The sequence below is a fragment of the Caretta caretta genome, chromosome 4, assembly GCF_965140235.1.
Source record: "Caretta caretta isolate rCarCar2 chromosome 4, rCarCar1.hap1, whole genome shotgun sequence".
NCBI lineage: Eukaryota > Metazoa > Chordata > Testudines > Cheloniidae > Caretta > Caretta caretta.
The window spans coordinates 13,038,154-13,065,611 of NC_134209.1; the positions used below are offsets into that span (position 1 = coordinate 13,038,154).

At 39.7% G+C, this 27,458-nt stretch overlaps 2 protein-coding genes across 4 annotated transcripts in view; one reads left to right on the top strand and one right to left on the bottom strand.

Annotated features, from left to right (window-relative positions):
• The first annotated feature begins 381 nt into the window (after positions 1-381).
• POLR2B (RNA polymerase II subunit B) lies at positions 382-26,396 on the top strand. Of its 2 annotated transcripts, XM_048846870.2 has the most exons (25): positions 382-540; positions 2,620-2,692; positions 3,378-3,528; positions 6,083-6,195; positions 9,433-9,652; positions 10,753-10,911; positions 11,584-11,748; positions 12,719-12,915; positions 14,105-14,224; positions 14,855-15,041; positions 16,657-16,800; positions 17,112-17,251; positions 17,343-17,454; positions 17,820-17,974; positions 18,278-18,476; positions 18,633-18,801; positions 19,461-19,557; positions 22,304-22,398; positions 22,783-23,033; positions 23,125-23,214; positions 23,443-23,550; positions 24,134-24,247; positions 24,361-24,521; positions 24,988-25,183; positions 26,115-26,396. In XM_048846870.2, exons 1-25 carry the CDS (start codon positions 522-524, stop codon positions 26,202-26,204), a joined length of 3,525 nt encoding a protein of 1,174 aa, XP_048702827.1. In that variant the 5' UTR covers positions 382-521; the 3' UTR covers positions 26,205-26,396. The 2 variants fall into 2 exon arrangements, with proteins under 2 accessions (XP_048702827.1, XP_048702829.1); XM_048846872.2 differs by lacking the exon at positions 11,584-11,748.
• Positions 26,395-27,458, bottom strand: part of IGFBP7 (insulin like growth factor binding protein 7) — an 81,673-nt gene continuing 80,609 nt past the window's right edge. For both annotated transcript variants that reach the window (XM_075127418.1, XM_048847165.2), the window contains one exon: positions 26,395-26,582. The gene's annotated coding sequence lies outside the window, so the exon portion shown is untranslated. The remainder of the gene's footprint in view (positions 26,583-27,458) is intronic.

A 27,458-nucleotide genomic window follows, 5' to 3' on the forward strand; every position in this document is an offset into this window, starting at 1 on the left:
CTGGGCAAAGCCCTGAACCTCCGTCACGCTTCAGCCTACTCCAGGAGGGGGGCACGTTCCACTCTATCCTACCCGCGGCTGGGATGGGAACAGCGCTTTTATGCACCCCTATTTTGGGAGAATGGTACGTGCCACCCCACCTCAAAAAGATGGGCACCGCGCGACACGATGCCAAGGCGCACGCGTATGCCGCACTTCACTCGTCACTCTCGCCTGAGCCGCGCGCATGCGCGCTCCTCGAGTCTCCCCAAGAACTGGTCACGAGGCGGCTCAGGAGGACCATAGCGCGAAGTGCGCGCGCAGCCGCAGTGCGAACTGGAGTGGGTGAGGCCAGCCCATAGCTTGCGCAGCCGTAGTCAGATCTTGGACCGCACGCAGCCGCAGTGCGATAAGGAGGCGGGATCGAAATAGTGCGCGACCGCAGTCCGGTCTAGTGTCATGCGCGTGAGCCTCCGCGTCCGTCCATCGCGGGGACAGGTCCGTCCCGGTAGCTGCCGCTGAGGTCGCCCCGCGCCGCCAAGATGTACGACGCGGACGAGGGTGAGCGCGCCACAGCCATGCCCTGGCGGCGGGTCCCGTCACCTCAGCCGGAAGCTCGGCGCCGGAGGGCTGCCCCTGGGGGGCGGGCACGGGCCACAGGCCCCTGGGGTCCCGGGCCGGGCCGGGCCGGGCCTGCAAACCCTTGCCGCGCAGCCGTGCGGCCGGGAGCGTGGTCGAGTCCCTGCGCTTCACCCCGGCGGGGCTGGGAGCGGAGCGGGGAGGGCCGCTGGAGGAGCCGCAGCTGTACCTCCAGGTCCCTTCTAAGTGTCCGTGCTTATCGCCAGGAGCAAGAGCACAGGCTGGGGGGCTCTGAGCGGGGACGCGGAGAGCCCGGAAAGGCTGGGGGATGTGGTGACTGGTCAGCTGACCCTGCCGGGCAGTGGCGAAGAGAGAGTGCGATCCTGAGACGCATAAACGGGGGGATTTGGAGCAGAGAGGTTATTTCACCTTTATATTTGGCACTTTTATATATGACTCCTGCTGGACTGTGTCCACCTCTGGTGCCCACAATTCAAGAAGGATGTTATTAAACTGGAGAGGGTTCAGAGAAGAGCCATGAGAATGTTTAAAAGATTGGAAAACAAGCCTAATAGTGATGGGGCCAAAGAGCTCAATCCGTTTAGCTGAACAAAGGGGTGATTATTGTAGTCTGTAAATACCTACATGGGGACAAATACTTGAAAATGTGTTCTTCAGTCTCGGAAATAGAAGTCTAACATGATGTAATGGCTGAAAGTTGAGGCTAGACAAATTCAGATTGGAAATAAAGGTTTTAACAGTAAAGGTAATTAACCCTTGGAACAGTTTACCAAGAGTTGTGGTGGATTCTTAATCCCTGGCAGTTTTTAACTCAAGATGGTTTATGCTCCTGGAATTATTTTGAGGGAAGTTCTATGACTAGATGAGGTCAGACTAGATGATTAGAATGATCCCTTCTGGCCTCGGAATCTGTGAATCTAGTGTAGACTCGACCTTAGGCATTTTAACAAGTGACCTGATTTTCAAAAGTGCTGAGCACACAGTGGCTCCCACTGGAATCAAAAGTAGCTGATGGGGAAACTGGTGCTTTGAAAAATGGAGCTAAGTATTGGGCTCCTGTTTTTTGAAAGTTTCAACCTTTGACCGTATGTTTATAGGGAATTTTAGTATTTTATGGTAATTAAAAAGTGTGAGGGCAAAGCTTAAAAACCTGCATGAGTGTCCAATGTTCTTGATGCTACAAGTGAAAAATGTGTTTTAGAGTAACAAAAACTTTGAAAGATGCTTAGATATTGGAATAACTTGTCTGTGGTTCCTAAATAAACAGGAAGCTGAAACATCTGTTAAGATACAATTGAAAGTTAATTGATCTTTACCAAAGGCATAAAGGGCCTCATCCAAAGCCTACTGATGTCAATAAAAATCTTTCTTTTGACTTTAATGAGCTTTGCATTGAATTCAAACTGATTTATTAGTTGCTATTCTAGGAAAGCACAAGTTTTGAGTGCTATCATGTGTATTTTGCTGAGTGGTGGTAAAGTGTTTAGGAACAGATGCTTAACCTTAGGAAACAAAGTAGACTGAATCCTATTGTTCCCATAAAAGTTCTTGTTTATAATAAGCCTTCATAGGTTGCCTACTTTTTCTCAAGGGCCAGTAAAGTAATAAAACTTTTCTGTGTTCCAGATACAAATAAATTACAATATTTTTATTACTGTAGTGTCTATGAGCCCCAGACATGGACCAGGACTCCACTGTGTTAAGCACTGAGCAAATACAGAATGAAAGATGGTCTCTGCCCCAAAGAGCTCACAGTCCAAGTATTGACACTAGGCTGTGTTCGTTCCTGTTATCCCTCTTTCAGGTTTTATTAAGCTCACTAGATTCCACTGCATGCATCCGATGAAGTGGGTTTTAGCCCACAAAAGCTTATGCCCAAATAAATTTGTTAGTTTCTAAGATGCCACAAGTACTCCTCATTTTTTTTTTTAGAAAAATAATGTATTTGTGTGCAGCCATTGGGTCTTTAGAAGCTATATACAGCCAAAGAAAACATGAATGAATAGAAAGACTGATTTAAGTGTTCTGCTTTCTTGGTAGATATGCAATATGATGAAGATGATGATGAAATCACTCCAGATTTATGGCAAGAAGCATGCTGGATAGTTATTAGGTAACTATCAAACTTTCTAAGAAATGTTAAGAATAGTGAAGTAATCAGGCAAGTGTACGCTTAGCTAAAACACCTAATACTAATAAATATTATATCCTAACTTATTGTGATGAAAATTCCAAGATTTCATGTCCAGAATCATAAATGCTTTCTCTTTAAGAATGAAAGAACGGTTACAAAGAGAGAACATAAGATTTGAGACCACTGGGCCTGTGTATAAATGGCCAAAGGTCGATGGTTTTGTAAGTCATTGCCTTCCTAGACAGTCTGAAAGCATTTTCCTAGCAAATTCAGCATTAACACAATATTTTCCATTATTGCTTGTGGGTGTAGAGGTACATTTATAAGATTACTGCTAAGAATAATGCTAACATAGTGAATTGGTAAGTTAAGGCCCTGATCCCACAGCTTCTTGCAAGTCAGTCAATAGGGAACAAAGTTGCAGGATCTGGGCATAAATATTTCTGTCTGTTTTTTGAAAGTTTCTTTGGAACAATTGTTTTCTTCTCACAGCACAATGTTGAAATACAAGCAGATATTTGTTTCATGTAGCAATAATATCCTTTGATTAATTACAGTATGTTTATCTTGAATTTTTAAACATTACCTGATAATTAACATAGTTTATGGATATGTAAACTGAGAATTTTTGTTGATTAATTGAATATGCCTTATTTTTTCTAAGCTCCTATTTTGATGAGAAGGGGTTGGTCCGACAACAGCTGGATTCTTTTGATGAGTTCATTCAGATGTCTGTGCAGAGAATTGTAGAAGATGCACCACCTATCGATCTACAAGCTGAAGCTCAGCATGCCACAGGGGAAGTTGAAGAACCGGTAAGAGGGACATTTGCAGAGTTTGATTCTTTTAATCATACAGATGTGAAAATTGTGCTGGGAGTTCTTATTGCAGGTGAACAGCTGAAGGCTGCAGCAGCAGATCCAGTCAATTAGCGCATGATATAGCTAAAAAGAAATGCTACTAATGGGGAAACGAATGGGTCATTAAAGCAGTTGAAACGCCAAACATTTTTGGCAAAAATGGTATGTCCATAATGAACTTTATAAAGGGTGAGAAATATCAATTTTTTTAGTCTTTGTTCGTTTCATGTTAGATTTTCAAAAATTTTCAGCACCCACAGCTGGGGCCAGATATTCAAAGGGCTCAGCTTCTATTGTTCTCATTTGGCACATGTTATCAAATTGTATTCCTTAACTCCAGAAGCATGATGTGCTACATGTAATCAGAATGCCATTCTCAAACTTCTGGAACTTAATTTCAAAACATTGCTTTCAATCTAGGCCAAGTGAATGTTACACTTCTGGACCCTGTTCATATCAAGTTTAAAGAAAAGCTGGCTGGAGAAAAATGAAGATCTTGATACAAGTTTTAGTAACCAAAAGATAACTTATCCTCACACAGAGTAACAACTGCAGAGAAATAACTAAATAGATTTCTAGTTAGATTGTAAGCCCATTGGGGTGGGGCGACCCTCCTTTAGTTCTGTGTTTGTACAGTACCTAGTACAATGCGGTCCTGCTCCATGACTGGGGTTCCTAGGTGCTGTGGTAGTACAAATACTAAAACTAAAGCAAATCTTCTGAGCCAAGTATGAAATATTTCATCATAAGGTGCAACTTGCTGAAAAAAATGTAAGCTATCCATAATAGGGATTGGAATGAAAGTGCCCTTTCAGTCATAAATAAAATTGTTAATGTTAGGCTATAGTAAACCAATGCAAACAATAAGTATATTAAAAGAGAATTACTTGAATTCCACTGTTGACTATATTACATTTAACAGATTTAGAAACTGTCAGAAGTCATTCATGAAACAGACAATCACAGTGGGAAAACTTGAACAGCTTATGATCTGAAATACAGCTCTTGAAGCAGCTATAATTAGGTTTTCTTCTTTTTATACTATCCATCTCCATTACCAGATCAGTTCAGTGTGCATCTATATCTGATGGTGCCCTGGCCAGCTGAGTAAGGAAACTGATACTTGGGACATAAGAAGTGGCCAAAAGGAGAATGTGCACCTTGTTGAAGTCCAGGTTTTTTTCTCTCTCCATTTTTCCCCTGTTCTCTTGCCGGGAGGTCTTTTTATGCCTTACTGCTGGATGGATGGATAGAATTGCTCCCACCAGAGTTTATGCAATGTGGGGATCACCAGATAATCCAGAAAAAGATGCTGCTGCACTGACACAAGGCTTTTGTCTGCAATTTTGTGTCCTCTTCACATAAGTCCTAGTCTTCTTTTCCACCACCTGCAAGAAGTCATGGGGAGTCAAATTCTCATCTACCGCTTGGTAGTGTGTAGTGCTTTGAGATGCTACAATTATATGCACAATAATTAAATATATGTAAATAAAATAGTCCCGGCTTTGTGCCGTGGTGCAATTCCAGGACTCTTTTTTTTGTGCTTCTGATTTTAGACTTTTTTGGGAGTAACAAAGCAGTGTAAATATTTAATGTCTCTTACAGGATATATTTTAAAATAAAGAAATACTGTGATTTCAAGTTTGAAGTTCTTGTATCTTAGTAGATTTTTAATACCATTATAAATTCATATTTACATATTTTCTTGCTGACCCAGTAAATATTAATGGTCTTATCTTGAAGGCAAAATAATTTTGTAATGTGATCTGATCTTACTAGACAATAAAACATCTATCTCAGCAAATGTGTGCAAATCCATAGAGAAGTATGTGAGAAGGGCAAGACCTGTTAGGGACTTTAATCTGCTTCTCCCACCACCATTCTCAACCCAAGCCAGTGCCGGATTGCCCCCTACAATATTTTTTCTCCTAATTTGTCTGGTTTGTAAATAAACAATTCTGCTTCTATCACTGCACCTGTCATTAATAGATTTTGTTGTCAGAAAACTTTTCCTGGTAATCTTCCTAAAACTTTCTTTAATTTTATCACACTCTTGCTAGTGAATAACCCTTTGTAGCATGCTAAATAACTATTCTCCCTCTTTAGTGTTATGAAATCTTCAAACTACTTGGAGATTGTCTTGTGTTTCTCTTTTTTTTTTTTTTTTTTTTTTTGCATTCCCTCCTGCCCAATATCTTTAGTCATGGCTAAGAGAATCTGTTTATATTTAGGACTTTTCCATGAGGATCAACCTTTCCAGATCTTAATCGTTTGTTTTTCTCTGAATTCTCTTGTGTTTATCCTACATCTGTGTTAATGAGGCATCCAGTGAAGTGTTGTAAGTGCAGTTTGTCTACAGACCTATAGAAAGGGATTACCTCTCTAATCTGTGAATTGGGATCTCTGTGTGTGGCATTGTATATGTATTAAACAAGCTCTAAAATTCTCTCATGCATATTGTGATTTGCCATTCTGATTATTAAAATTAGTTATTTTGGGTTATTTTCAGCCACGATATCTGCTGAAGTTTGAACAAATCTATCTCTCCAAGCCTACGCATTGGGAAAGAGATGGTGCACCTTCACCCATGATGCCCAATGAAGCCAGATTGAGAAATCTTACGTAAGAAAAAACTCCTTAGCAGCTGTTGGATACCATGAAGGAACACATCTGCAATCTAAATTAATAGGATTTTCTCTAATTTTAATTATGCCCTGTAAAATGAAGAATTACTTCCCTATATTTAAAACAAACTACTTGAGTATTAAGTACAAAAGATCACGGACACACTATTACTAAGTAATATAATTTAACAGTACCAACAGTTTCTCAGAATAACTTTCAGTCCTTTATTTTATGCTTTCTCTAGTTCAGAATGCATTATCTTCATATTATCGTGGATGGGTATAAACTGTTTAGGATGGACAGGCGCGGGCGAAAAGGTGGAGGAGTTACACTGTATGTAAGAAAGCAGTATGACTGCTCAGAGCTCCAGTATGAAACTGGAGAAAAGCCTGTTGAGAGTCTTTGGGTTAAGTTTAGAGGCGAGAGCAACAAGAGTGATGTCGTGGTGGGTGTCTGCTATAGACCACCGGACCAGGGAGATGAGGTAGATGAGGCTTTTTTCAGAGAACTAACAAAAGTTTCTAGATCACAGGCCCTAGTTCTCAAGGGGACTTCAATCACCCTGATATCTGCTGGGAGAGCAATACAGCGGTGCACACACAATCCAGGAAGTTTTTGGAGAGTATTGGGGACAATTTACTGGTGCAAGTGCTGGAGGAACCAACTCGGGGCCATGCTCCTCTTAACGTGCTGCTCACAAACAGGGAAGAATTGGTTGGGGAAATAGAAGTGGGTGGCAGTCTGGGAGGCAGTGACCGTAAGATGGTAGAGTTCAGGATCCTGACAAAAGAAAGAAAGGAGAGCAGCAGAATATGGACTCTAGACTTCAGAAAAGCATAATTTGATTCCCTCAGGGAACTGATGGGTAGGATCCCCTTGGAGACTAATAAGAGGAGGAAAGGAGTCTAGGAGAGCTGGCTGTATTTTAAAGAAGCCTTATTGAGGGCACCAGGAACAAACCATCCCAATGTGCAAAAGAATAGCAAATATGGCAGGCGACCAGCTTGGCTTACCAGCAAAATCTTTGGTAAGCTTAAACTCAAAAAGGAAGCTTACAAGAAGTGGAAACTTGGACAGATGACTCGGGAGGAGTATAAAAATACTGCTCAAGCATGCAGGGGTGTAATCAGGAAGGCCAAAGCACAATTGGAGTTGCAGCTAGCAAGGGATGTGAAAGGTAATAAGAAGGGTTTCTTCAGGTATGTTAGCAACAACAAGAAGGTCAGGGAAAGTGTGGGCCTGTTACTGAATGAGGGAGACAACTTAATGATAAATGATGTGGAAAAAGTTAAAGTACTCAATGCTTTCTTTTGCCTCGGTCTTCACAGACAAGGTCAGCTCCCAGACTGCTGCACTAGACAGCACAGCATGGGGAGGAGGTGAGCAGCCCTTAGTGGTGAAAGAACAGGTTAAGGACTATTTAGAAAAGCTGGACATGCACAAGTCCATGGGGACGGATCTAATGCATCCGAGGGTGCTGAGGGAGTTGGCTGATGTGATTACAGAGCCATTGGCCATTATCTGTGAAAACTCGTGGTGATCTGGGGAGGTCCCGGATGATTGGAAAAAGGCAACTATAGTGCCCATCTTGGAAAAAGGGAAGAAGGAGAATCTGGGGAACTACAGACCTGTCCACCTCACCTCAGTCCCTGGAAAAATCATGGAGCAGGTCCCCAAGGAATCTCTTTTGAAGCACTTGGAGGAGAGGAAGGTGATCAGGAACAGTCAACATGGATTCACCAAGGGAAAATCATGCCTGACCAACCTGATTGCTTTCAATGATGAGATAACTAGCTCTGTGGATATGGGGAAAGCAGTGGACATGACATATCTTGACTTTAGCAAAGCTTTTGATAGGGTCTCCCACAGTATTCTTGCCAGCTAGTTTAAAAAGTATGGGTTGGATGAGTGGACTATAAGGTGAATAGAAAGCTGGCTAGATCATTGGGCTCAACGGGTAGTGATCAACAGCTCGATGTCTAGTTGGCAGTCTGTATCAAGCTGAGTACCACAGGGGTCGGTCCTGGGGTCGGTTTTGTTCATCTTTATTAATCTGGATGGTGGGATTAATTGCACACTCAGCAAGTTTGTGGATGACACTAAGATGGAGGGAGAGGTAGATATGCTGAGGGATAGGGTCCGGAGTGACCTAGACATATTGAAGGATTGGGCCAAAAGAAATCTGAGGTTCAACAAGGATAAGTGCAGAGTCCTGCACTTAGGATGGAAGAATCCCATGCACTGCTACAGGCTGGAGTCCGACTGGCTAAGCAGCAGTTCTGCAGAAAAGGACCTGGGGGTTACAGTGGACAAGAAGCTGAATATGAGTCAACAGTGTGGCCTTGTTGCCAAGAAGGCTAACAGCATATTGGACTGTATCAGTAGAAGCATTGCCAGCAGATTGAGGGAAGTGATTATTCCCCTCTGTTCAGCACTGGTGAGGCCACATCTGGAGTATTGCATCGAGTTTTGGGCCCCCTGCCACAGAAGGGATATGGACAAATTGGAAAGAGTACAGTGGAGGGCAACGAAAATGATTAGGGGGCTGGGGCACATGACTTATGCGGAGAGGCTGAGGGAACTGGGGTTATTTAGTCTGCAGAAGAGAAGAGTGAGGGGGGATTTGATAGCAGTCTTCAGCTACCTGAAGGGGGGTTCCAAAAAGGATGGAGATAGGCCAGGGGTTCTCAAACTGGGGGTTGGGACCCCTTAGGGGGTCACAAGATTATTACATGGGGGGGGGGTAAGGGTTGCGAGCTGTCAGCCTCCACCCCAAACCCTGCTTTGCCTCCAGCATTTATAATGGTGTTAAATATTTTAAAAAGTGTTTTTAATTTATGGGCGGGGGGTCACATTCAGAAGCTTGCTGTGTGAAAGGGGTCACCAGTAGAAAAGTTTGAGAACCACTGAGATAGGCTGTTCTCGGTGGTGGCAGATGACAGAACAAGAAGCAATGGTCTCAAATTGCAGTGGGGGAGGTCTAGGTTGGATATTGGGGGAAAAGCTATTTCACTTGGAGGGTGGTGAAGCACTGGAATGGGTTACATAAGGAGGTGATAGAATCTCCGTCAGTTTTTGAGGCCCAGCTTGACAAAGCCCTGGCTGGGATGATTTAGTTGAGGTTGGTCCTGCTGTGAGCAGGGGGTTGGACTGATGACCTTCTGAGGTCTCTTCCAACCCTAATCTATGATTCTAATGTTATAATATAGTCATGTCGTATTTTCTTTTTCATAGATATTCTGCTCCCTTGTATGTGGACATAACTAAAACAGTTATTAAAGAAGGAGAGGACCAGTTACAGACACAGCATCAGAAAACCTTTATAGGAAAAATTCCTATCATGCTCCGTTCAACATACTGCCTGTTGAATGGCTTGACTGATCGTGATCTTTGTGAACTGAATGAATGTCCTCTTGACCCTGGTGGCTATTTCATTATTAATGGATCAGAAAAGGTAAAGAATTAGATTTCACATGAAGAAATGTTGTGTGGTGTGGCTTTTTTTTATAAAACGAATGCTGAAAATTACACATTGAAATGGCTCTATATGACCTGTGTTCCTCTTTCTACCAATCCAAAAACTCTGTTTTATGGAATACTACTTAAAACATTTTTTTGATAATTTTGTTTCCAGTTCTAACACTGGAGTGCTGGTCTAACTCTGAAAAGTGGCAGTATAAAAACAAACCTTTTCCTTGTTATTCAGAGTTGTATGTATTTGTTTTAGTGACAAAATAAGTATTTGCTACTTATTACTCTTATTCAGCAGAACCAGCATAAGTAGTAAAGTAAATTGTTTCATCATGTGCCTCATTCATTAAATTGTTTGCCAAGTTCATTTAATGTGCACCTATGTAAATGCGTTGAAGGCACTGTGACTGTACAGCTGTCAGTGAGGGCATAATTTGACCCTCAGCATCTCTGCTGTTGGTGTGATGAGAGAGAAAAAAGAACCTAATTTGACTCTCAGGGCTGGCAGCTGAAATTTTCTTTATTTGTGCACTAAGCACATTTGACATGGAAATTAAGACACAACAGACACAGAATCTTCTGATGCCATTTTTACAGTTGCTTTTCAGATACAATATGCTAACCCTTAAGGCATTCTAAGACCCCTATGGAGTGGTATCTAAATGCATCACTACTAGAAAATGCAATAAATGTGTTCTAAAACCGTGTGATCTTGGAGTGTCCCTTGTTTCTGGTGTGCTATCTTAAGTAATACTATTACACGGTATTTTCTTAGAACTCTGTTCTTCTAAAGGTGAAAAACACTAGTACAATGAGCAGCCTTTAGCAAAATAACAATGTGCATATAGTTACGTGGAGAGCTTAACAAGTACTATTATGCTATTGTACAGCCAATAAGGATAGTACAGTACAAGCTAGATTTTAATAGCTGGGTAAGAACAAGATTGGCAGATTGACAAAAAATAGTAATGGGTTTGAAGTCAGTTTGAAAACAAAACATCTTAAGGTATTGCATGTTTATATTTACTTACTGTAAGCATACTCTCTTACCTGGTTATTTACAATGCTTTGTTTCCAATATAGGTTCTGATTGCTCAAGAGAAGATGGCTACAAACACAGTGTATGTGTTTGCAAAGAAAGATTCGAAATATGCTTACACAGGAGAATGTAGATCCTGCCTGGAGAATTCCTCTAGACCAACTAGTACTATATGGGTTAGCATGCTGGCCAGAGGAGGGCAGGTATGCATGACTGATTAATTTAATAATGGTAGATATTTTATACACCTCTACCCCGATAAAACGCTGTCCTTGGGAGCCAAAAAATCTTACCGCATTATAGGTGAAACCACATTATATCAAACTTGCTTTGATCCACCGGAACGTGCAGCCCCACCCCTCTGGAGCGCTGCTTTACCGCGTTATATCCGAATCCGTGTTATATTGGGTTGCGTTATATTGGGGTAGAGGTGTATTTGGTTTATGTTTGGGCTGAAATTTTCTAAGACTTTTTGGAGATTTTTCTTTATGTAGTATCTTATGGTATTTAAGTTTCATTTTCTTGAGAAACTGTGTGTTTGATGTAATGCTTTGAAGAGTGTAATCAAATAGGTATTTGTGAGTAGATTTTCAAATCTAATGTATATAATTGTAACCTCTTGAATAAGATGAAAAATGTTATTCAGTAGCTGCTCTGTGGCATTAATAGTTTAAAAACAGATGTATTAGAAATGAGACAGACTTAATCTAATTATTTATATTTATGGTTTTGTACATGGTAATTCTTTTCCATTTCAAAAACCATACTTATATCTCTTGAATAAGTACTTTATTCAAGCCATTTGAAGTCCAGAAAAAGTTGGTTTGTTTGAAATCAAATGCATTTGAGACTGATCTACCCTGTCCCCCCTCTAGGGCGCAAAGAAGAGCGCTATTGGTCAGCGTATTGTAGCAACTCTTCCATATATCAAACAAGAAGTGCCCATCATTATTGTTTTCCGTGCATTAGGTTTTGTATCTGACAGAGACATTTTAGAGCACATAATTTATGACTTTGAAGATCCTGAGATGATGGAAATGGTAATGTATATTCAATAATGGTGTGTGTCATGGTGTTAAGTGAGCTAAAGTCTAAGTCTGTCTACTTCTACTATATTCAAAGCATCCTGTCCATATCCCAGTTGTAATTTTAGACTCATGTACCACTTGAATCTTAAATGTTAGGGGTTTTTTTTGCATTGGTTAAAGTAATAAAAGTTCTCTGAATAAAACAATTATGGTAAATGTACATTTACCTGAAGTGCTTGTGTGGGAATGGAAGAGCGCTGTTTACTATTCAGTTACAGGATCTGATCCGGCTCCCATTGAAATCAGTGGAAAAAATCCCACGTCTGTCTGTCTCAACTATCTTTTGGTGCACTGCCTATTGTGCCACACTGATCCACAGTTGTCTTTTACAAAAAGCTAATCTGTATGTACTGTTTATATTAAAAAAAATCCCATTACTCAGCTGTGAAGTAGCTTGAAATCATGTTTAATGATACAATCCTGTGAACATTTTTACTTTTTAAAGATCCAATCATCATTTGCTGGTTTAGAAGTATTTCTTACTTGGAGGTGCATTGTCTGTGGTGACTGTCATCATGTTAGCTAATTTGGTATTAATATCCTAGTACATGAAGGCTTTATTTAAACTGTCATCACCTATTAAATCTTACTTTTAAATGAAACCTGCTTAATTGTAACTTCAGAAAATAATTCTACATGCACTGCCACTTTTGTATTAATGTCTTATTCTAGAATATCGGACGTTCCCTGCTGCCCCTTTAAAAAAAAATCTCTTGCAGTATAATGGAGAATTATATCTGGAAAAAAATAACTTTTTTTGGAATTTTTATTTAAAATGTAGTTAACTAGAACTTCCTGAAAATATTTTTTATAAACAGCTACATAACTGAAATCCTGAATCATCTATGGATGATTCAGGATTTCCTCCTCTCCCCCCCCCCCCCCTCTGATGCAATGATTTTTGCTTCCTTTTGTGCATTAGGTCAAACCTTCCTTAGATGAAGCATTTGTCATCCAGGAACAGAATGTTGCATTAAACTTCATCGGGTCAAGAGGTGCAAAGCCTGGTGTTACCAAAGAGAAAAGAATTAAGTATGCAAAAGAAGTCTTACAGAAGGAAATGCTTCCACATGTTGGTGTCAGTGACTTTTGTGAAACCAAAAAGGCCTATTTTCTGGGGTATGACTGTTTTTTGTCTTAAATGCTGTGTCATACATCTGAAAGGGAAACTGTCAAGTCAGAATTGATTCAAAAATTTAGTTTTAGATATTTATGAAATGTAAGACTGGTAGAAATGTTTCCACAATCTTCAAAATAGTACTAATAGTTACTTTCCCCTGTAGTGTTTGCAACACAATCCTTGCAGCATTGAAATGGCAGAAATAATGAGTGGATTTAAGTTGAATGTGGTGTTAGGGACCTAAATAAAGACACTACAGTAGAACCTCCATGGTTACGAACATCTCAGGAATGGAGGTTGTTCGTAACTCTGAACAAAATGTTATGGCTGTTCTTCCAAAAGTTTACAACTGAACATTGACTTAATACAGCTCTGAAACTTTACCATGTAGGAGAAAAATGCTGCTTTTAACCATCTTAATTTAAATGAAACAAGCACAAAAAGTTTCCTTACTATGTCAAATCTTTCTTTAAACTTTTTCCCTTTATTTTTTTAGAAGTTTACATTTAACGCAATACTCTACTGTACTTGCTTTTTTAAAATCTCTGCTGCTGCCTGATTGCATACTTCTGGGTCTAAATGAGGTGTGTGGTTGACCGGTCAGTTCTTAACTCTAGTATTCATAACTCTGAGGTTCTACTGTATTGTTAATATATTGCTTGAGTTGACAGTGTAGTTGTGCAGGCTGACTGTAAGGCCGTGTAGTGTATTCTTGGTTATCTAAAATTATTTGGGTGGTATCACCTTGCTCAGTACCTAATGGTATACAAGCAGTCAGTCCCTATATGGGGAGCCCAAGGCCCCAGTTCAGCCAGTTGGTGGCCCCCATGCTCATGCAGAGCCCCACTGACTTAATTGGGGCCTAAGTTAGACAATACAAGACAGGGGAAAAGCACACTGATTGGCCAGGTGAAGGTCCAATCCAAAAGTGGGGTAGATTGTTTAAAAAGATAATTCTCCTTTCCGGTCTGCATTGACTTAAACAAGCAGTGGGTTTTTAGGACTTGTGCTTATTAACCTGGTAAAGAGGTCTGTGTTTAGAAATGCAATAATTTCATTTGATTTAGGACTGACAATTCATCGGCACCCCTAGTGTATATGTCCTGTAAATAGTTGTCTGGTCTTCGGAATGAATGTCTGGTTCTAATTAGAATACAAAGTAAGGTGTCTCTTTTTTTATTTTTTTAGATATATGGTTCATAGATTACTACTGGCAGCTCTGGGCAGAAGAGAACTCGATGACAGAGATCATTATGGCAACAAAAGACTTGATCTAGCAGGGCCATTGCTTGCATTCTTGTTCAGAGGGTAAGCATGATAAACAAAATTGTAGGTATTAAATGGTATTCCAGTGTTAAAAAGTGTCTGATTTCATGTAATAGTTGTTGGGAATGTAAAACTGTCATACTAGAACAGACCATTGTTTCAATTCTGATATCCTCTCAGTCCATGGCCAGTCTCGGATTCTTCAGGGGAAGGTACAGGATGTACAATTATGGAATAACCCGTCCATAGGAATCAGAGTAGCAGCCGTGTTAGTCTGTATCCGCAAAAAGAAAACGAGTACTTGTGGCACCTTAGAGACTCTTATCCTCAAATTTGTTAGTCTCTAAGGTGCCACACATACTCATTTTCTTTCTGTCCATAGGAAGAAACTTCTCTGAACTCCAGGTGATTAGTTGCTGGTTTATGCCCTGTAGCATGAGGAGTTTATATGCCTTTATATTTATGCTGCCTAATGTAACTGTGGATGGAATCCTTATCCATATAAAAATGTAATTCTGTTTTGACTCCTGTGAAGCATTTCACCTCTATTTTCTATGTCCTGTTTTCAAAAACTCTCCATAAATCTGTTTGATTAAATTGACCTGCTACAGAATGTTACTACAGTTACCTTTCCTGGCTTCTAACAATTACATTTTCTGCTTTCTTTAACAGAATGTTTAAGAATTTGCTCAAAGAAGTGAGAATATATGCACAAAAATTTATTGACAGAGGGAAAGATTTTAACTTGGAACTGGCAATTAAAACAAGGATTATATCAGATGGTTTGAAATACTCATTGGCTACTGGAAACTGGGGTGATCAGAAGAAAGCTCATCAGGCCAGAGCAGGAGTATCTCAGGTAACCTAGCTAAATAAGTCTTAGACAAAGCATAGCTTTTGTCTTGTAAAAGCTTCTGTACACCTATCCAGAATGCTTGTATTAAAAACTCTCTCTTTAAGATTCTGTCACATTAGAGGTTTTTACGTTGGCTGAGTGGTCACTACAGATCATTACTGGTATATATTAAAGGTGAACAGAGTTCTTTCAGGGTCAGCCCTACTATAGAAGTTGCTGAACACCCACATGCACACAGGTAAAAGTTCTGCCAGTCTCGTAATATCTTAAGTGGAAACCTAATTGTGATTCTGGGAGCCCTTCAGTGCCAACTGGCAACGGGTGTACCATACCATAATGCAGAACACCTGATGCACTCCTTGCCCCAACACACTGTTGTCATAATCTGTATCTGAAAGGTGTCATGTAAGGTATCCTATCCAAACTGGTAACACATTGGTCGTTAATATTGTGTGATATGTGGACGGGTAGTGTGCAAAGAATTATAGATGTGTGCTGGAAATATGTTCTTAAAATGTGTTTTGGCAAGCAGTGCATAAGCCCAGCCTGTCCTAGACAAAGGGGTGTTGTTTCGCCTGCTTGACTGTCTCCAATGTAAATTGAGGAAGGTGGGGCCGGAAACCGGGAGAGTACGTTTATATATCAGATAAATGAAGCCCTTCAACTAGCAAGTGGGGGAGATGCCACTTAATGATTTATGACAAGGGATGGAGGCTCTATCCCCAGAAAGCCTTTCTGGCTAAACAGACAATGGGTTTAGGGAAATTCAAGAAGAAACAGGGATTACTTAATTGGGATTCATCATCTTAGGGGCAAAAGTTGCCAGAGCGCTCAAACTCTGGGAGAATTGGATCCTTCAGTCAAAGAAGTTGAAGTCTCTGGGAACTGACTGTAGGTGGAAAAACCTGCTCACACAAAGATTGTAACTTGCCAGAGTTAAGTTTTAGTCAGTAGAATGTGTGTTTTTGTTTTGGTTTTTTTGTTTGTAACCTTTCATATCTCTTTCACCCTTAAGTGATTTCAGGTAAGTCTATGTGGGTTGTTAATAAACTCATTCTTGTTTTATTACAGAACCATCTCTGTGATTTTAAAATGGAAGTGTGAGTCTTCAGCTAATGTAACAGGCTGTTGTGTGCTCTGCCTCTTCGGAGGCAGCAAACTTAACTTCTGTGAATGTTCAGTGAGAGGGACTGGACACTGCAGAAATACATCTCTTGGGAACTTGGGTTCACTGTTACCTGCAAGGGAAAGTTTGGACTGGCAGATTCGTGAAGAGTTTGCTGGTAAGGCAGACAAGCTGATGTGTCAGGGTGGTAACACAGAGCTTAGCAGCAGCAAAGCTAACTCTTGCTGAGGCAGAGTGGTAATACAGTGGCTCACAGTTTTGGGTGACCTGGACAAGACCTCACACTAGTCTAAGATGAGATGAGGTGAACTAATTTCTGTTTGTTGTTACTTTGTTGAAAGGCATAAAGATAGTTGTCAATTTAGGTGGTAACTGACTTCCTTCTAGTAGGCATTTTGAAATAAGTAAGACTAACAAATTGTAAATGATTTTGGTTTGAAATGAAGAATACCACTTGGGTGTCTAATTTTAAAAACTTACAATTACATCTAGGTGTTAAACCGCCTGACCTTTGCATCCACACTTTCCCACTTGAGACGCTTGAATTCTCCAATTGGTAGAGATGGTAAACTAGCAAAGCCCAGACAGCTGCACAATACATTGTGGGGAATGGTCTGTCCTGCTGAGACTCCAGAGGTAACACAAGTTACATTGAAACTAATGTATTCCAAAAGCATATTTGCTTGTATTATGGTAATCTAACACTGCAGATTTGTTGCAGTATGTCAATGTGCAATTGCATTTTATTTTCAGTATTTAATTTCAAATATTTCAGATTTAAAATTAAATTTGCAGTGAAGGCATAAGATGTTTTTTAACTAATAAAGTAATTGTGTGTCTGAATCCACTATCAATTCTGTGTATGTGTTTTCTTGGAAACTATTTGTCTAGTCTTTTCAAAGGCATATTGATTTGTTTTTTACAACAAAACTAAATCTGTTTGTTAGGGCCATGCAGTAGGACTTGTGAAGAACTTAGCCTTGATGGCTTACATTTCTGTGGGGTCTCAGCCATCTCCGATTCTGGAATTTTTAGAAGAATGGAGTATGGAAAATCTGGAAGAAATATCTCCAGCAGCCATTGCAGAGTATGTATAAATGAGTTTGTCTCTGAATAATTTTAAACTTTTTTTAATTCAAAACCGCTTTTTCATGTAACTCTGGCTTTTCTTTTCATAGTGCAACCAAGATCTTTGTTAATGGCTGCTGGGTAGGAATACACAAAGATCCAGAACAGCTGATGAACACACTAAGAAAATTACGTCGTCAGATGGACATAATTGTGTCAGAGGTACATTTTCTGAATGAACGACCATGTAAATTCTAGCTGCGAAGGATGGAATGTAGTAGGCAGAACACACCTTTCGAAAGTATGAGTACAAGCGGAAATTCTTTTTGATCATACTTCAAAGGCTTAGTTACCTAAAACCATTTTTAAAGAGAATTTAGCTGAAAACTGCCCTTTTCAAATCGGAACCCTGTTCAGTGGAGCACTCTGGTTCTCGCAGCATCCTGTAGACGGTAGCTTAAAGGCTCCCACTTTGGGGAACTTCACTTGGTTATAGCTTCTGCTGTGTACACCATGACTCTCATTCCACGGTTCATACAAAACCTCAAATGTGCGTGCCCGTTAATTCTCATTGTTTGCATACGCAGGTCTCCATGATCAGGGATATTAGGGAGCGAGAAATCCGCATCTATACTGATGCTGGCAGAATCTGCAGGCCACTTTTAATTGTGGAAAAACAAAAGCTGCTGTTGAAGAAGAGGCATATTGACCAACTAAAAGAACGAGAGTACAACAACTACAGGTAAGAAATCTCCCCAGAACATGAAAAATGTCTTGCTCTTTCTTCCAAATGTATGCTTCTCAGGGTTTGTTTGAAGTCAGCTGAATCTGCAAGCCACCTTTGTATTTAAAAACTTACTTGACTACTTTGTGTGTTCTACACAGCGTTGCTTATAATCGCAATAGAGCATAATTGTGTCAAATCAAGGCAGTGGCGTATTCCCTAATTACAAACAAGATAAGTCTTGCTTTTTGACATAGCTAATGAAACCTGTATTAAAGGTTACTTTGAATAGTAAGGCATTGAGACAGTTTGATTATTTAGTTGGCAGGATCTCGTGGCCAGCGGTGTAGTAGAATACATTGATACGCTAGAAGAGGAGACTGTGATGCTGGCAATGACTCCAGATGACTTGCAGGAGAAAGGAGTGGCATACTGTTCAACTTACACACATTGTGAGATTCACCCGTCCATGATCCTAGGAGTATGTGCATCTATTATTCCTTTCCCTGATCACAACCAGGTCGGTATTTATTTATTTAGGCCTCTTGCTTTTAAAGTTAAGACTATATTACAAAAGGAAAATTAAAAAAGCATGTTTTAACATATGTAGACATGTATATGCATGAAGAATTTAATAGATGTTCTATTGACACTGCTTCTTTTTTTGCCTTCATAGTCTCCTAGGAACACATACCAGTCTGCTATGGGTAAACAGGCTATGGGAGTTTATATTACAAACTTTCATGTTCGTATGGATACACTAGCCCATGTGTTGTATTACCCTCAAAAACCCCTTGTGACTACACGCTCTATGGAGTACTTGCGATTTAGAGAGTTGCCAGCAGGTATGTTGTGGGTTAATAAGCAAACCTAAAACGTATTAAATAAAATGTACACAAATATCAATATTTAAAGACCATTCATTATGGTGAAAAGTAACTAGGATTGTGCTTAGTAGTAACTTCTGGTCATTCACATTATTGTGCCTTGTAATCTGGGCATCACCAGCTATAAGGAAATACTCTCAGCATAGCTGCTGAGGCTACAATATGTTAAAAATAATTCCTCCCTCCCCCAACAGATTACATTGTTGGAAATAGGTTTCAGAGGAACAGCCGTGTTAGTCTGTATTCGCAAAAAGAAAAGGAGTACTTGTGGCACCTTAGAGACTAACCAATTTATTTGAGCATGCTCAAATAAATTGGTTAGTCTCTAAGGTGCCACAAGTACTCCTTTTCTTATTGTTGGAAATAGTATATTTTTCGTCAGCATTTGTTAGATCTCCAGAAGGGGTCAGTGTTGTATTGAAAGTTCTAATCTACAGTATACTCCAATTTTGTATTTATTCAATACTACATGGCCTCTATTTTGTGTGTGTGTGTGGTGGAGATTTGCTTTAATGTCCAGGCAGTGTAAATATATGGAATACAGTTCATTTTGAATGAAGAAACCTTGCTTATATGAGCTATAGGTCCTTTAAACATTTGCTTCTATTGTATTATAGGTATCAACTCAATTGTGGCCATTGCGTCATACACCGGTTATAATCAGGAAGACTCTGTCATCATGAACCGTTCTGCTGTCGATAGAGGTTTTTTCAGGTATGGTTTTCCTGAACTTTGAACTGTAGAAAATTGCTCATGTAAATTATATGGTTGTTTTTACTCATTTGAAGATTTAAATCTTTCCCAGTTTTTATTCAGATGTCTAAAGGACATAACATGCCTTTTCTAAGACTCTGGACAAATTTTAACTTAGTCATACATTTTAAAATACTACCAACAGCTGATTACTGCGTATTGTTACTAGTATATTAAAATGTACAGTTAGAATCATAGAAGATCAGGGTTGGAAGGGACCTCGGGAGTTCATCTAGTCCAACCCCCTGCTCAAAGCAAGACCAATCCCCAACTAAATCAAGCCTGACCTTAAAAACCTCTAAGGAAGGAGATTGCACCACCCCCCTAGGTAACCCATTCCAGTGCTTCACCACCCTCCTAGTGAAAAAGGTTTTCCTAATATCCAACCTAAACCTCCCCCACTGCAACTTGAGACCATTACTCCTTGTTCTACCATCTGGTACTACTGAGAATGGTCTAGATCCATCCTCTTTGGAACCCCCTTTCAGGTAGTTGAAAGCAGCTATCAAATCCCCCTTCATTCTTCTCTTTCGCAGACTAAACAATCCCAGTTCCCTCAGCCTCTCCTCATAAGTCATGTGTTCCAGTCCCCTAATCATTTTTGTTCCCCTCCGCTGGACTCTTTCCAATTTTTCCAGATCCTTCTTGTAGTGTGGGGCCCAAAACTGGACACTACTCCAGATGAGGCCTCACCAATGTCTAATAGAGGGGAACGATCATGTGCCTCGATCTGCTGGCAGTGCCCCTACTTATACATCCCAAAATGCCATTGGCCTTCTTGGCAACAAGGGCACACTGTTGACTCATATCCAGCTTCTCGTCCACTGTAACCCGTAGGTCCTTTTCTGCAGAACTGCTGCCTACCCACTTGGTCCCTAGTCTGTAGCGGTGCATGGGATTCTTCCGTCCTAAGTGCAGGACTCTGCATTTGTCCTTGTTGAACCTCATCAGATTTCTTTTGGCCCAATCCGCTAAAGTTGCTCTTTTTCAACCTTTTTTAAAAAAAAAGTCACTTACAGAATTTACAACTGCCATAGCAAGAAGATGCAAAAGTAACCACTCCAGTGAATAACTAGGGCCAAAATTAAAAACATGACACACTTTCCCAACCAACCTTTTTCCTCCTCTTGCTGACTGCACTGAATCATATTTGTATGTAGATTAAATGTAATAGGATTTGGATGTTTTCTCTCTTGAACTGTCAAGTTTTGTGAGCCCTTTGATGCCAGGCATTTGAGCTTCCCAAGATAATCCTATTGTTAGCTAGGGAAGTGATGTGACCTATCACCACTTTGCTGCAATTACACCTGAATGATGTAATGGACACATTCATTGTTTGTCTTTTGGTTATCTAGATCCACATTCTGTTCTACTTTTGGTTGGATAGACCTTAAAGAGGCACGTTCGCTTCTTCACATCCGTTTACTTATGTAGAATAAGGAATGAGAAGCTGTGCTGGATTTTTATGGATTGCTTTAATAATTACTGCCCAAAGTGAGCATTGGGTATGTTCACTGGCACATTTTAAAAATAAAAAAAATTTTAAACTTCAAGTACAACTGGGGATCCATATACTAGCCTATAAGGCAGCACTATAAAAAAAAAAAAAAAAAAAGAGAAAAATAAAAACGGAATAACCTGAATAAAACCAAAGCACTCTAGTGCACCGGAGGTGTACTTCAGTGGGTGCAGCTTAATGGATACTGGAGGGGGGAAAGGTGTTCTTAAATTACTCATTACTGTACACGTGATGATTTAGTATATATGTACAGTGGTGATGTCATTGTTTACATTAGCATTCAGGTAATGGGGTGACATCAAAACATGCAAGCTAAAAGGCAGACAAAGGGGTGAAATGTATGAGTAAAGTGGTCTGGGTCGTAACACAGGGATAACACAATTCCCTTTTTTTGTAAGACGTATAGTAGATCCCAAAGTTACCACCCTCTACCACTACCAGCAGTTTATTTGTAGACATTTCACAGATTTATTCTGAGAAGTGACGTCAAAATGTCCTTTGTGGGGTTCATTGTTTCTCCTTGATTTGCTCTAGAAGTCATAGTGTAGTATCCAAGTAAAAACTTCTTGCATGGGGCCTGAGCATTCTTTCAGACTTGTCATTACTGGTAACTCTAACTCAACTGTGCTATGAGCCAGGGCTGTTTGTTTTCAGTTTTTATTTTGTTTAAAATGTCCTGGGAATTTCACTTTTACAAAAATTAAATGGTGAAAATCAGTGCAAAAAACTAACTTCTGTTTTCTGGGTAAATATTAGGTTAACATTTGGGAACAAAAGGACAGAAAAAAAGCAACAGACAGAAAAATAAGTGTATTATAAATAAAAGGAGTTAATACTGTGGCTTACTGCATAAACTACACATTAACACTCTGCATGTGCGCGCGCACACAATTTTCCACTACGTTGCTGCATTTCGACAGCCTCACATTTACACCTAGACTAATTTTATTAACAAACACCATCTATCTAATGTAATCAGATTTTTTTTAACATAATCAGTATTTTGATACACTTGAGTGGTCCAAAATTTGGGTGAAAATCAGTTTAAAACAAAAAACCACCACCCCCAACTTTTTTAAAATCAATAAAACAAAGGGCCTCAATTGTGATTTAGATATGGTTATAGCATACAATTTAAAAAAGAACACTGATATCTAAACAAGTTTTTCTTTTTAAATTTTTTTTCAGATCTGTTTTCTATCGCTCATATAAAGAACAAGAGTCCAAGAAAGGATTTGACCAAGAAGAAGTTTTTGAAAAACCTACACGTGAAACTTGTCAGGGTAAGGGATGCTGGCAGATGGAAGAAACAAAACCTGCAATTAACAGCCAGACTTCATCAGACTGAGTCCTTCATGTTAACCTTACTATATTTGACTATTTATATTGCACTGTAAACATGTAAATGATTGATAAATTTGTGCTCTTGGTACAAAGAAATTTGCATGGTCAGTAAAAAACAAAAATTCCCTTTCTGGATATGTTAGCAGCATGTACATTCATAGTAGAATCTGCACTTACTAATATGTCATGAATTCACAACACTGCAGTATACTGACACAGAATGCAAATATGGTGTCTACTATTCTGAGAACGTGATCCTTAATGTTTTTGTAGAAATACTTTGAAGGATTTTCGGCTCTGAATTCATTTGTCTTTAATCTCAGGTATGAGGCATGCCATCTATGACAAACTAGATGATGATGGTTTGATAGCACCTGGTGTACGTGTGTCAGGAGATGATGTCATCATTGGCAAAACGGTAACTCTGCCTGAGAATGAAGATGAACTCGAAAGCACTAATAGACGATACACAAAGAGGGACTGTAGCACTTTCCTACGAACTAGTGAGACTGGTATTGTAGACCAGGTCATGGTAACCCTTAATCAGGAAGGATACAAGTTTTGCAAAATTAGGGTGAGTACCAGTTTCTATGGCTTCTGGGTTTAAAAAAAAAAGGAAAAAATGAGTATCAAGTCACTGATCTGATGTTTTCTGTTGCCTCCAGGTGCGCTCTGTGAGAATCCCACAAATTGGAGATAAGTTTGCCAGCAGGCATGGTCAGAAGGGTACCTGTGGTATCCAGTACAGACAGGAGGTAGCAACGTTTTCTCTCTTATACTTGTCTTTCACTGTAGAGTGAAACTTGCCTATTAATGTGGATTGCCTGTGAAATAAGTTACCTTAATATATTGATTTCAATTTAACCTCTGTTCAATTCTTATTTAAAATGTCTTTTGAGTCACTTAAGTTGAACTGGATTTTTATTTTGTTGGAACTCCCTAGCTTCTCACGGGGCATAATGAGAATCTCTTTCCTGCTTTAGGATATGCCTTTCACCTGTGAAGGTATCACACCTGACATAATCATCAACCCCCATGCCATCCCTTCCCGTATGACAATTGGTCACTTGATTGAATGCCTTCAAGGGAAGGTAAGGAGAACAGTTTATGTTGTGTAGCTAAAATCTGAGAAGCAAACTGCACTTGTTTTACCTTGTGGAGAAGCTGATCTGCTAGTTCCCGGTATTTGTTAACCCACTAAAGAATGATAATCAAGTTCCCATTTGAGGATCTAGTAACAAAACAAAAGGTATATTAATTTTCTTAGGGAGAAGCCAGAGTGCTATCTTCAGTGGGTCAAACCACGATGTGTTTATAGCAGAATTTCTGTGCTGCTTTTCTTGACAGAATTACCATACAAGCATAATTAACCCTAAAAATCCCTAAGCATTCTCCTAATCTATGGAAAAGAAAGAAATAACAGAGTTAGGCTAGTGTTAAGTGCTTCTGAAAATCCCACCTGTAACTTGTGCATCTAAGTTTTGTTCAACAGAAAAATATCCACTGCATTAGAAAGTTAAGGTTACAGTCTTGGGTATTGGGTCTGAAATATTAACGGGGGAGTAGGTTAGCTTTTTCAAGTTATCCTGCGTACTGTCTGAAAACTCTCATATAGAATGCACAGCTTGTGTCTATAAAAGTTCATGGTATTCAGGAAACCCTTTTTCTCCATAGGTATCGGCAAACAAGGGAGAAATTGGTGATGCTACACCTTTCAATGATGCTGTCAATGTGCAGAAGATTTCCAATCTATTATCAGATTATGGCTATCATCTGAGAGGAAATGAGGTATAGTGTTCAAAATGCCAATATAGCTAAAGATTATTGGTCTGTTTTTTGATAAATTTTGTTAATATGTCAAATTTAGGCTTATGCTTCAGTGATTGTATTCTTTACTTCAGGTTCTCTACAATGGCTTCACTGGACGCAAAATCACATCACAAATCTTCATTGGTCCTACTTACTACCAGAGGTTGAAACATATGGTAGATGACAAAATTCATTCTCGTGCAAGAGGGCCAATTCAGATTCTTAACAGGCAACCAATGGAAGGTAGATCTCGGTAAGAATATTTGTGGATTTTCTTTTTTACGAGTGTCCTTGAAGCCTCACAGTTGGGTTGCTAAGGCAGAGAAAAATTAGCTGCCTCAGCTGTGCAGCTGTATCTTAATTGGCTCATCCAATTAGCCACCCATTTGGAGCTGATGGTAGTGTGCTTAGGTTTGGACAGATAAAACATGACTTAGTTTGTTGTGAAGTTGTGGTTTGTCTTTTCAAACACTATATATTGTCATCCGTTGTAGAAATTTTCTTAGTCATGTGACTGCTAGTGGGAGCAGTAGTTTTATAATGTGGCTGACTTCTTCCCAATGATCGTATTTTTGGGAGAAGAGATGACAACTTGCTGGGTACAGAGGCACCTATTTGTACTAATGCTGATGTATTTGTACAGAATTAGGTTTCCATATTAGCTACTGGAATCATAATTTCTGACTTAATGACACAATATCCTCCCCACCCCCTTATAGCGATGGTGGCCTTCGTTTTGGAGAAATGGAGCGAGACTGTCAGATTGCTCATGGAGCAGCTCAATTTTTGAGAGAGAGATTGTTTGAGGCTTCAGACCCATACCAAGTTCACGTTTGCAATCTTTGTGGAATAATGGCAATAGCTAACACAAGGACACACACGTACGAGTGCAGGGGGTGCCGTAATAAAACACAGGTATGTATGGATTTCCTCTGCAAATATTTCTACTTGCAGTCAAGAACAAACAGTGATTAAAGGAGTATGATGGTGAGTGAGGATGAAGAGAGCAAGTGGTAAAAGAAACCCCAAAATTAACCCAATAGTTACTATATAACAAATGGGCCAAGTGTCAGAGTTCACTCATATGTTTCCCTATAATTGCCAGAGTTCTCGCTGTGTCATTTGGCAGGAAATTTCACTTATTTATTTTATAATACTGGGTTTTCAGAGAACTTAACTAAAAGTGAACATTAAATCTTTTAACTTTTGGGGAAAAAAGTGATACTGTAAAACTCATGATTTCATGGCTTTGCCACTATAACTCTTCAGAATATTATATTTTGGTTGGGAGAGGAATAAACTAACTTGTCGCATATTTGACATGCTGGGGGAGGGAAATCACAGGTTTTGAATTAATATGGAAATTTTATATTCAAGTATAAACAGGATTGTTTTTCTCTACCATAACTCGGTTATTCCTTCAACCTCTAAAGAGCGTAATTGTCTCGTAATAGTTAATATGCACAAATAAAATATCTTGACCGATAGGAGCAAAAGAGATCTTTTGTCTACAGATTTTGACCATTGAAGGACAAGTCTACTGTATTAAAATGATGATAAATTATAAATAGTGTTGATGGTCTGGACCCTGTAGAGGAACATATCAACACTATTGAGTAAAGTAATGCCACCCTGGATGGAGTGTGATCAGTCATCACTTCAAGGTGAATTGTAAAGACTTTCCCTAAAGGGCTAACAAAAATATAACTTGATATGAAGCACTAGACCAAAAAAAATAGCCTTGTAATTTTGGAACCAAAATGTTACTATTTACTTAGTGGGTAGGTAGAGTGAAATTCATCTTTAAAAAGATGCCATGTACTAAATTTTCTTACTTCCTTTTCAGATTTCCTTGGTGCGAATGCCATATGCCTGTAAACTCCTCTTTCAAGAGCTGATGTCCATGAGTATTGCACCTCGTATGATGAGTATTTAGCCTTTAAAAGGCTGTGCTTTAGTTCTGACTTTACGTATCTGCTTGCTCTGGTTCTAGTGTACCATTTTAAAAGATTTTAAATGCAGAATGTTACATATGTCATTTACATCAGGTTATGTTTTGCATCTGAACACTTTGTTTAATGATCTTGAGCTTACTTTTTGTAAATAGAAATAAAGATTTGTAGTCATATGTGAATTACATTTATTTGTATGTCTGCCAAAAGCATGTAAGCAAAACATTACAAAAAAGGAAGAATGAGTCAGATAAGGAACTGATTATCAGGCTAGAAGAAGTCAGTGGCTGTAGCTTTCCGAAACACTAACTTAAACTGTGCATAAATGATATAGTCCTCACGTCACAGCTCTGCATCATCATCTGAGAAAAAACAAACAAAAAGGGATGTGGTTTCATAATTACAAGAGGGTAACACTGCAGATACCCCAATATCAGTGGATTGAATTTTCTGTTCTTTGTTATCCACATTTTAAATCAATCAGTCCTTTCCTCTGTTTCTTTCTTCTGAGGGAACTGGATAGCTTAGGGTAATGGAATTTAGGGAACCTTTCACTAAGGTCATTGGAATACGTCCATTGTCAGTAGTTGGCTAACTACATAGACATTTAGACTGTGCTTATTACTGATGCATCTGAGATGCCATCTGATGACTTCATGCCTGGCACTGCCTGAGATTGTCAGGCAGCAAGTCAGAGCTGGCATGCTGCTTGGAGAATAGCTTCAGGAGCCGCAAAAGTGACAGCTGTATGTGGATGAGAGCTAGAACTGCTGGTGGGAACTGACCAAAGCAAGGACTCCTAATGAGCAGAAGGCTTGGGCAGTGGCCTCTAGAAAAAAGTGAGAGATTCAGCTTGGTGTGGGGAAGCAGGAGGGTGGGTCCCCTGAGCACAATTAGGAGGTGCAGGCAGGGAGGACTGGGAGTGGAACGCTGTCTGAGGGAGAACCCTCTCCACGAAGCGCTGTGGGAAGACTGGTCGCTCAGACAGAGAGGGCTAGAGACCGGGGCCCTGAATTGAGACATAAGGAACTGAGAACAAAGTGCTGATAGACTCTTTTATGGGTGACTTGAGATGTCCCTGGAGATGGGAATGGAAAAACACACTATGTATTTTTACTGCAGGAACTGGAGAATGGTTTTACAACCAGGCTTTTGGGGAACTATAGCACTGGTGTAGATGAATAAATTGAAGTCAGACTATGTACCTTTGGGTGAGCAAAAGGGAACCAGGCTCAGCA

Coding starts and splice junctions, on each gene's coding strand:
- POLR2B (XM_048846870.2), top strand. Junction 10,912..11,583: donor TGCTGGCCAGAGGAGGGCAG/GTATGCATGACT, acceptor TCCCCCCTCTAG/GGCGCAAAGAAGAGCGCTAT. Junction 16,801..17,111: donor GTCCTGCTGAGACTCCAGAG/GTAACACAAGTT, acceptor TCTGTTTGTTAG/GGCCATGCAGTAGGACTTGT.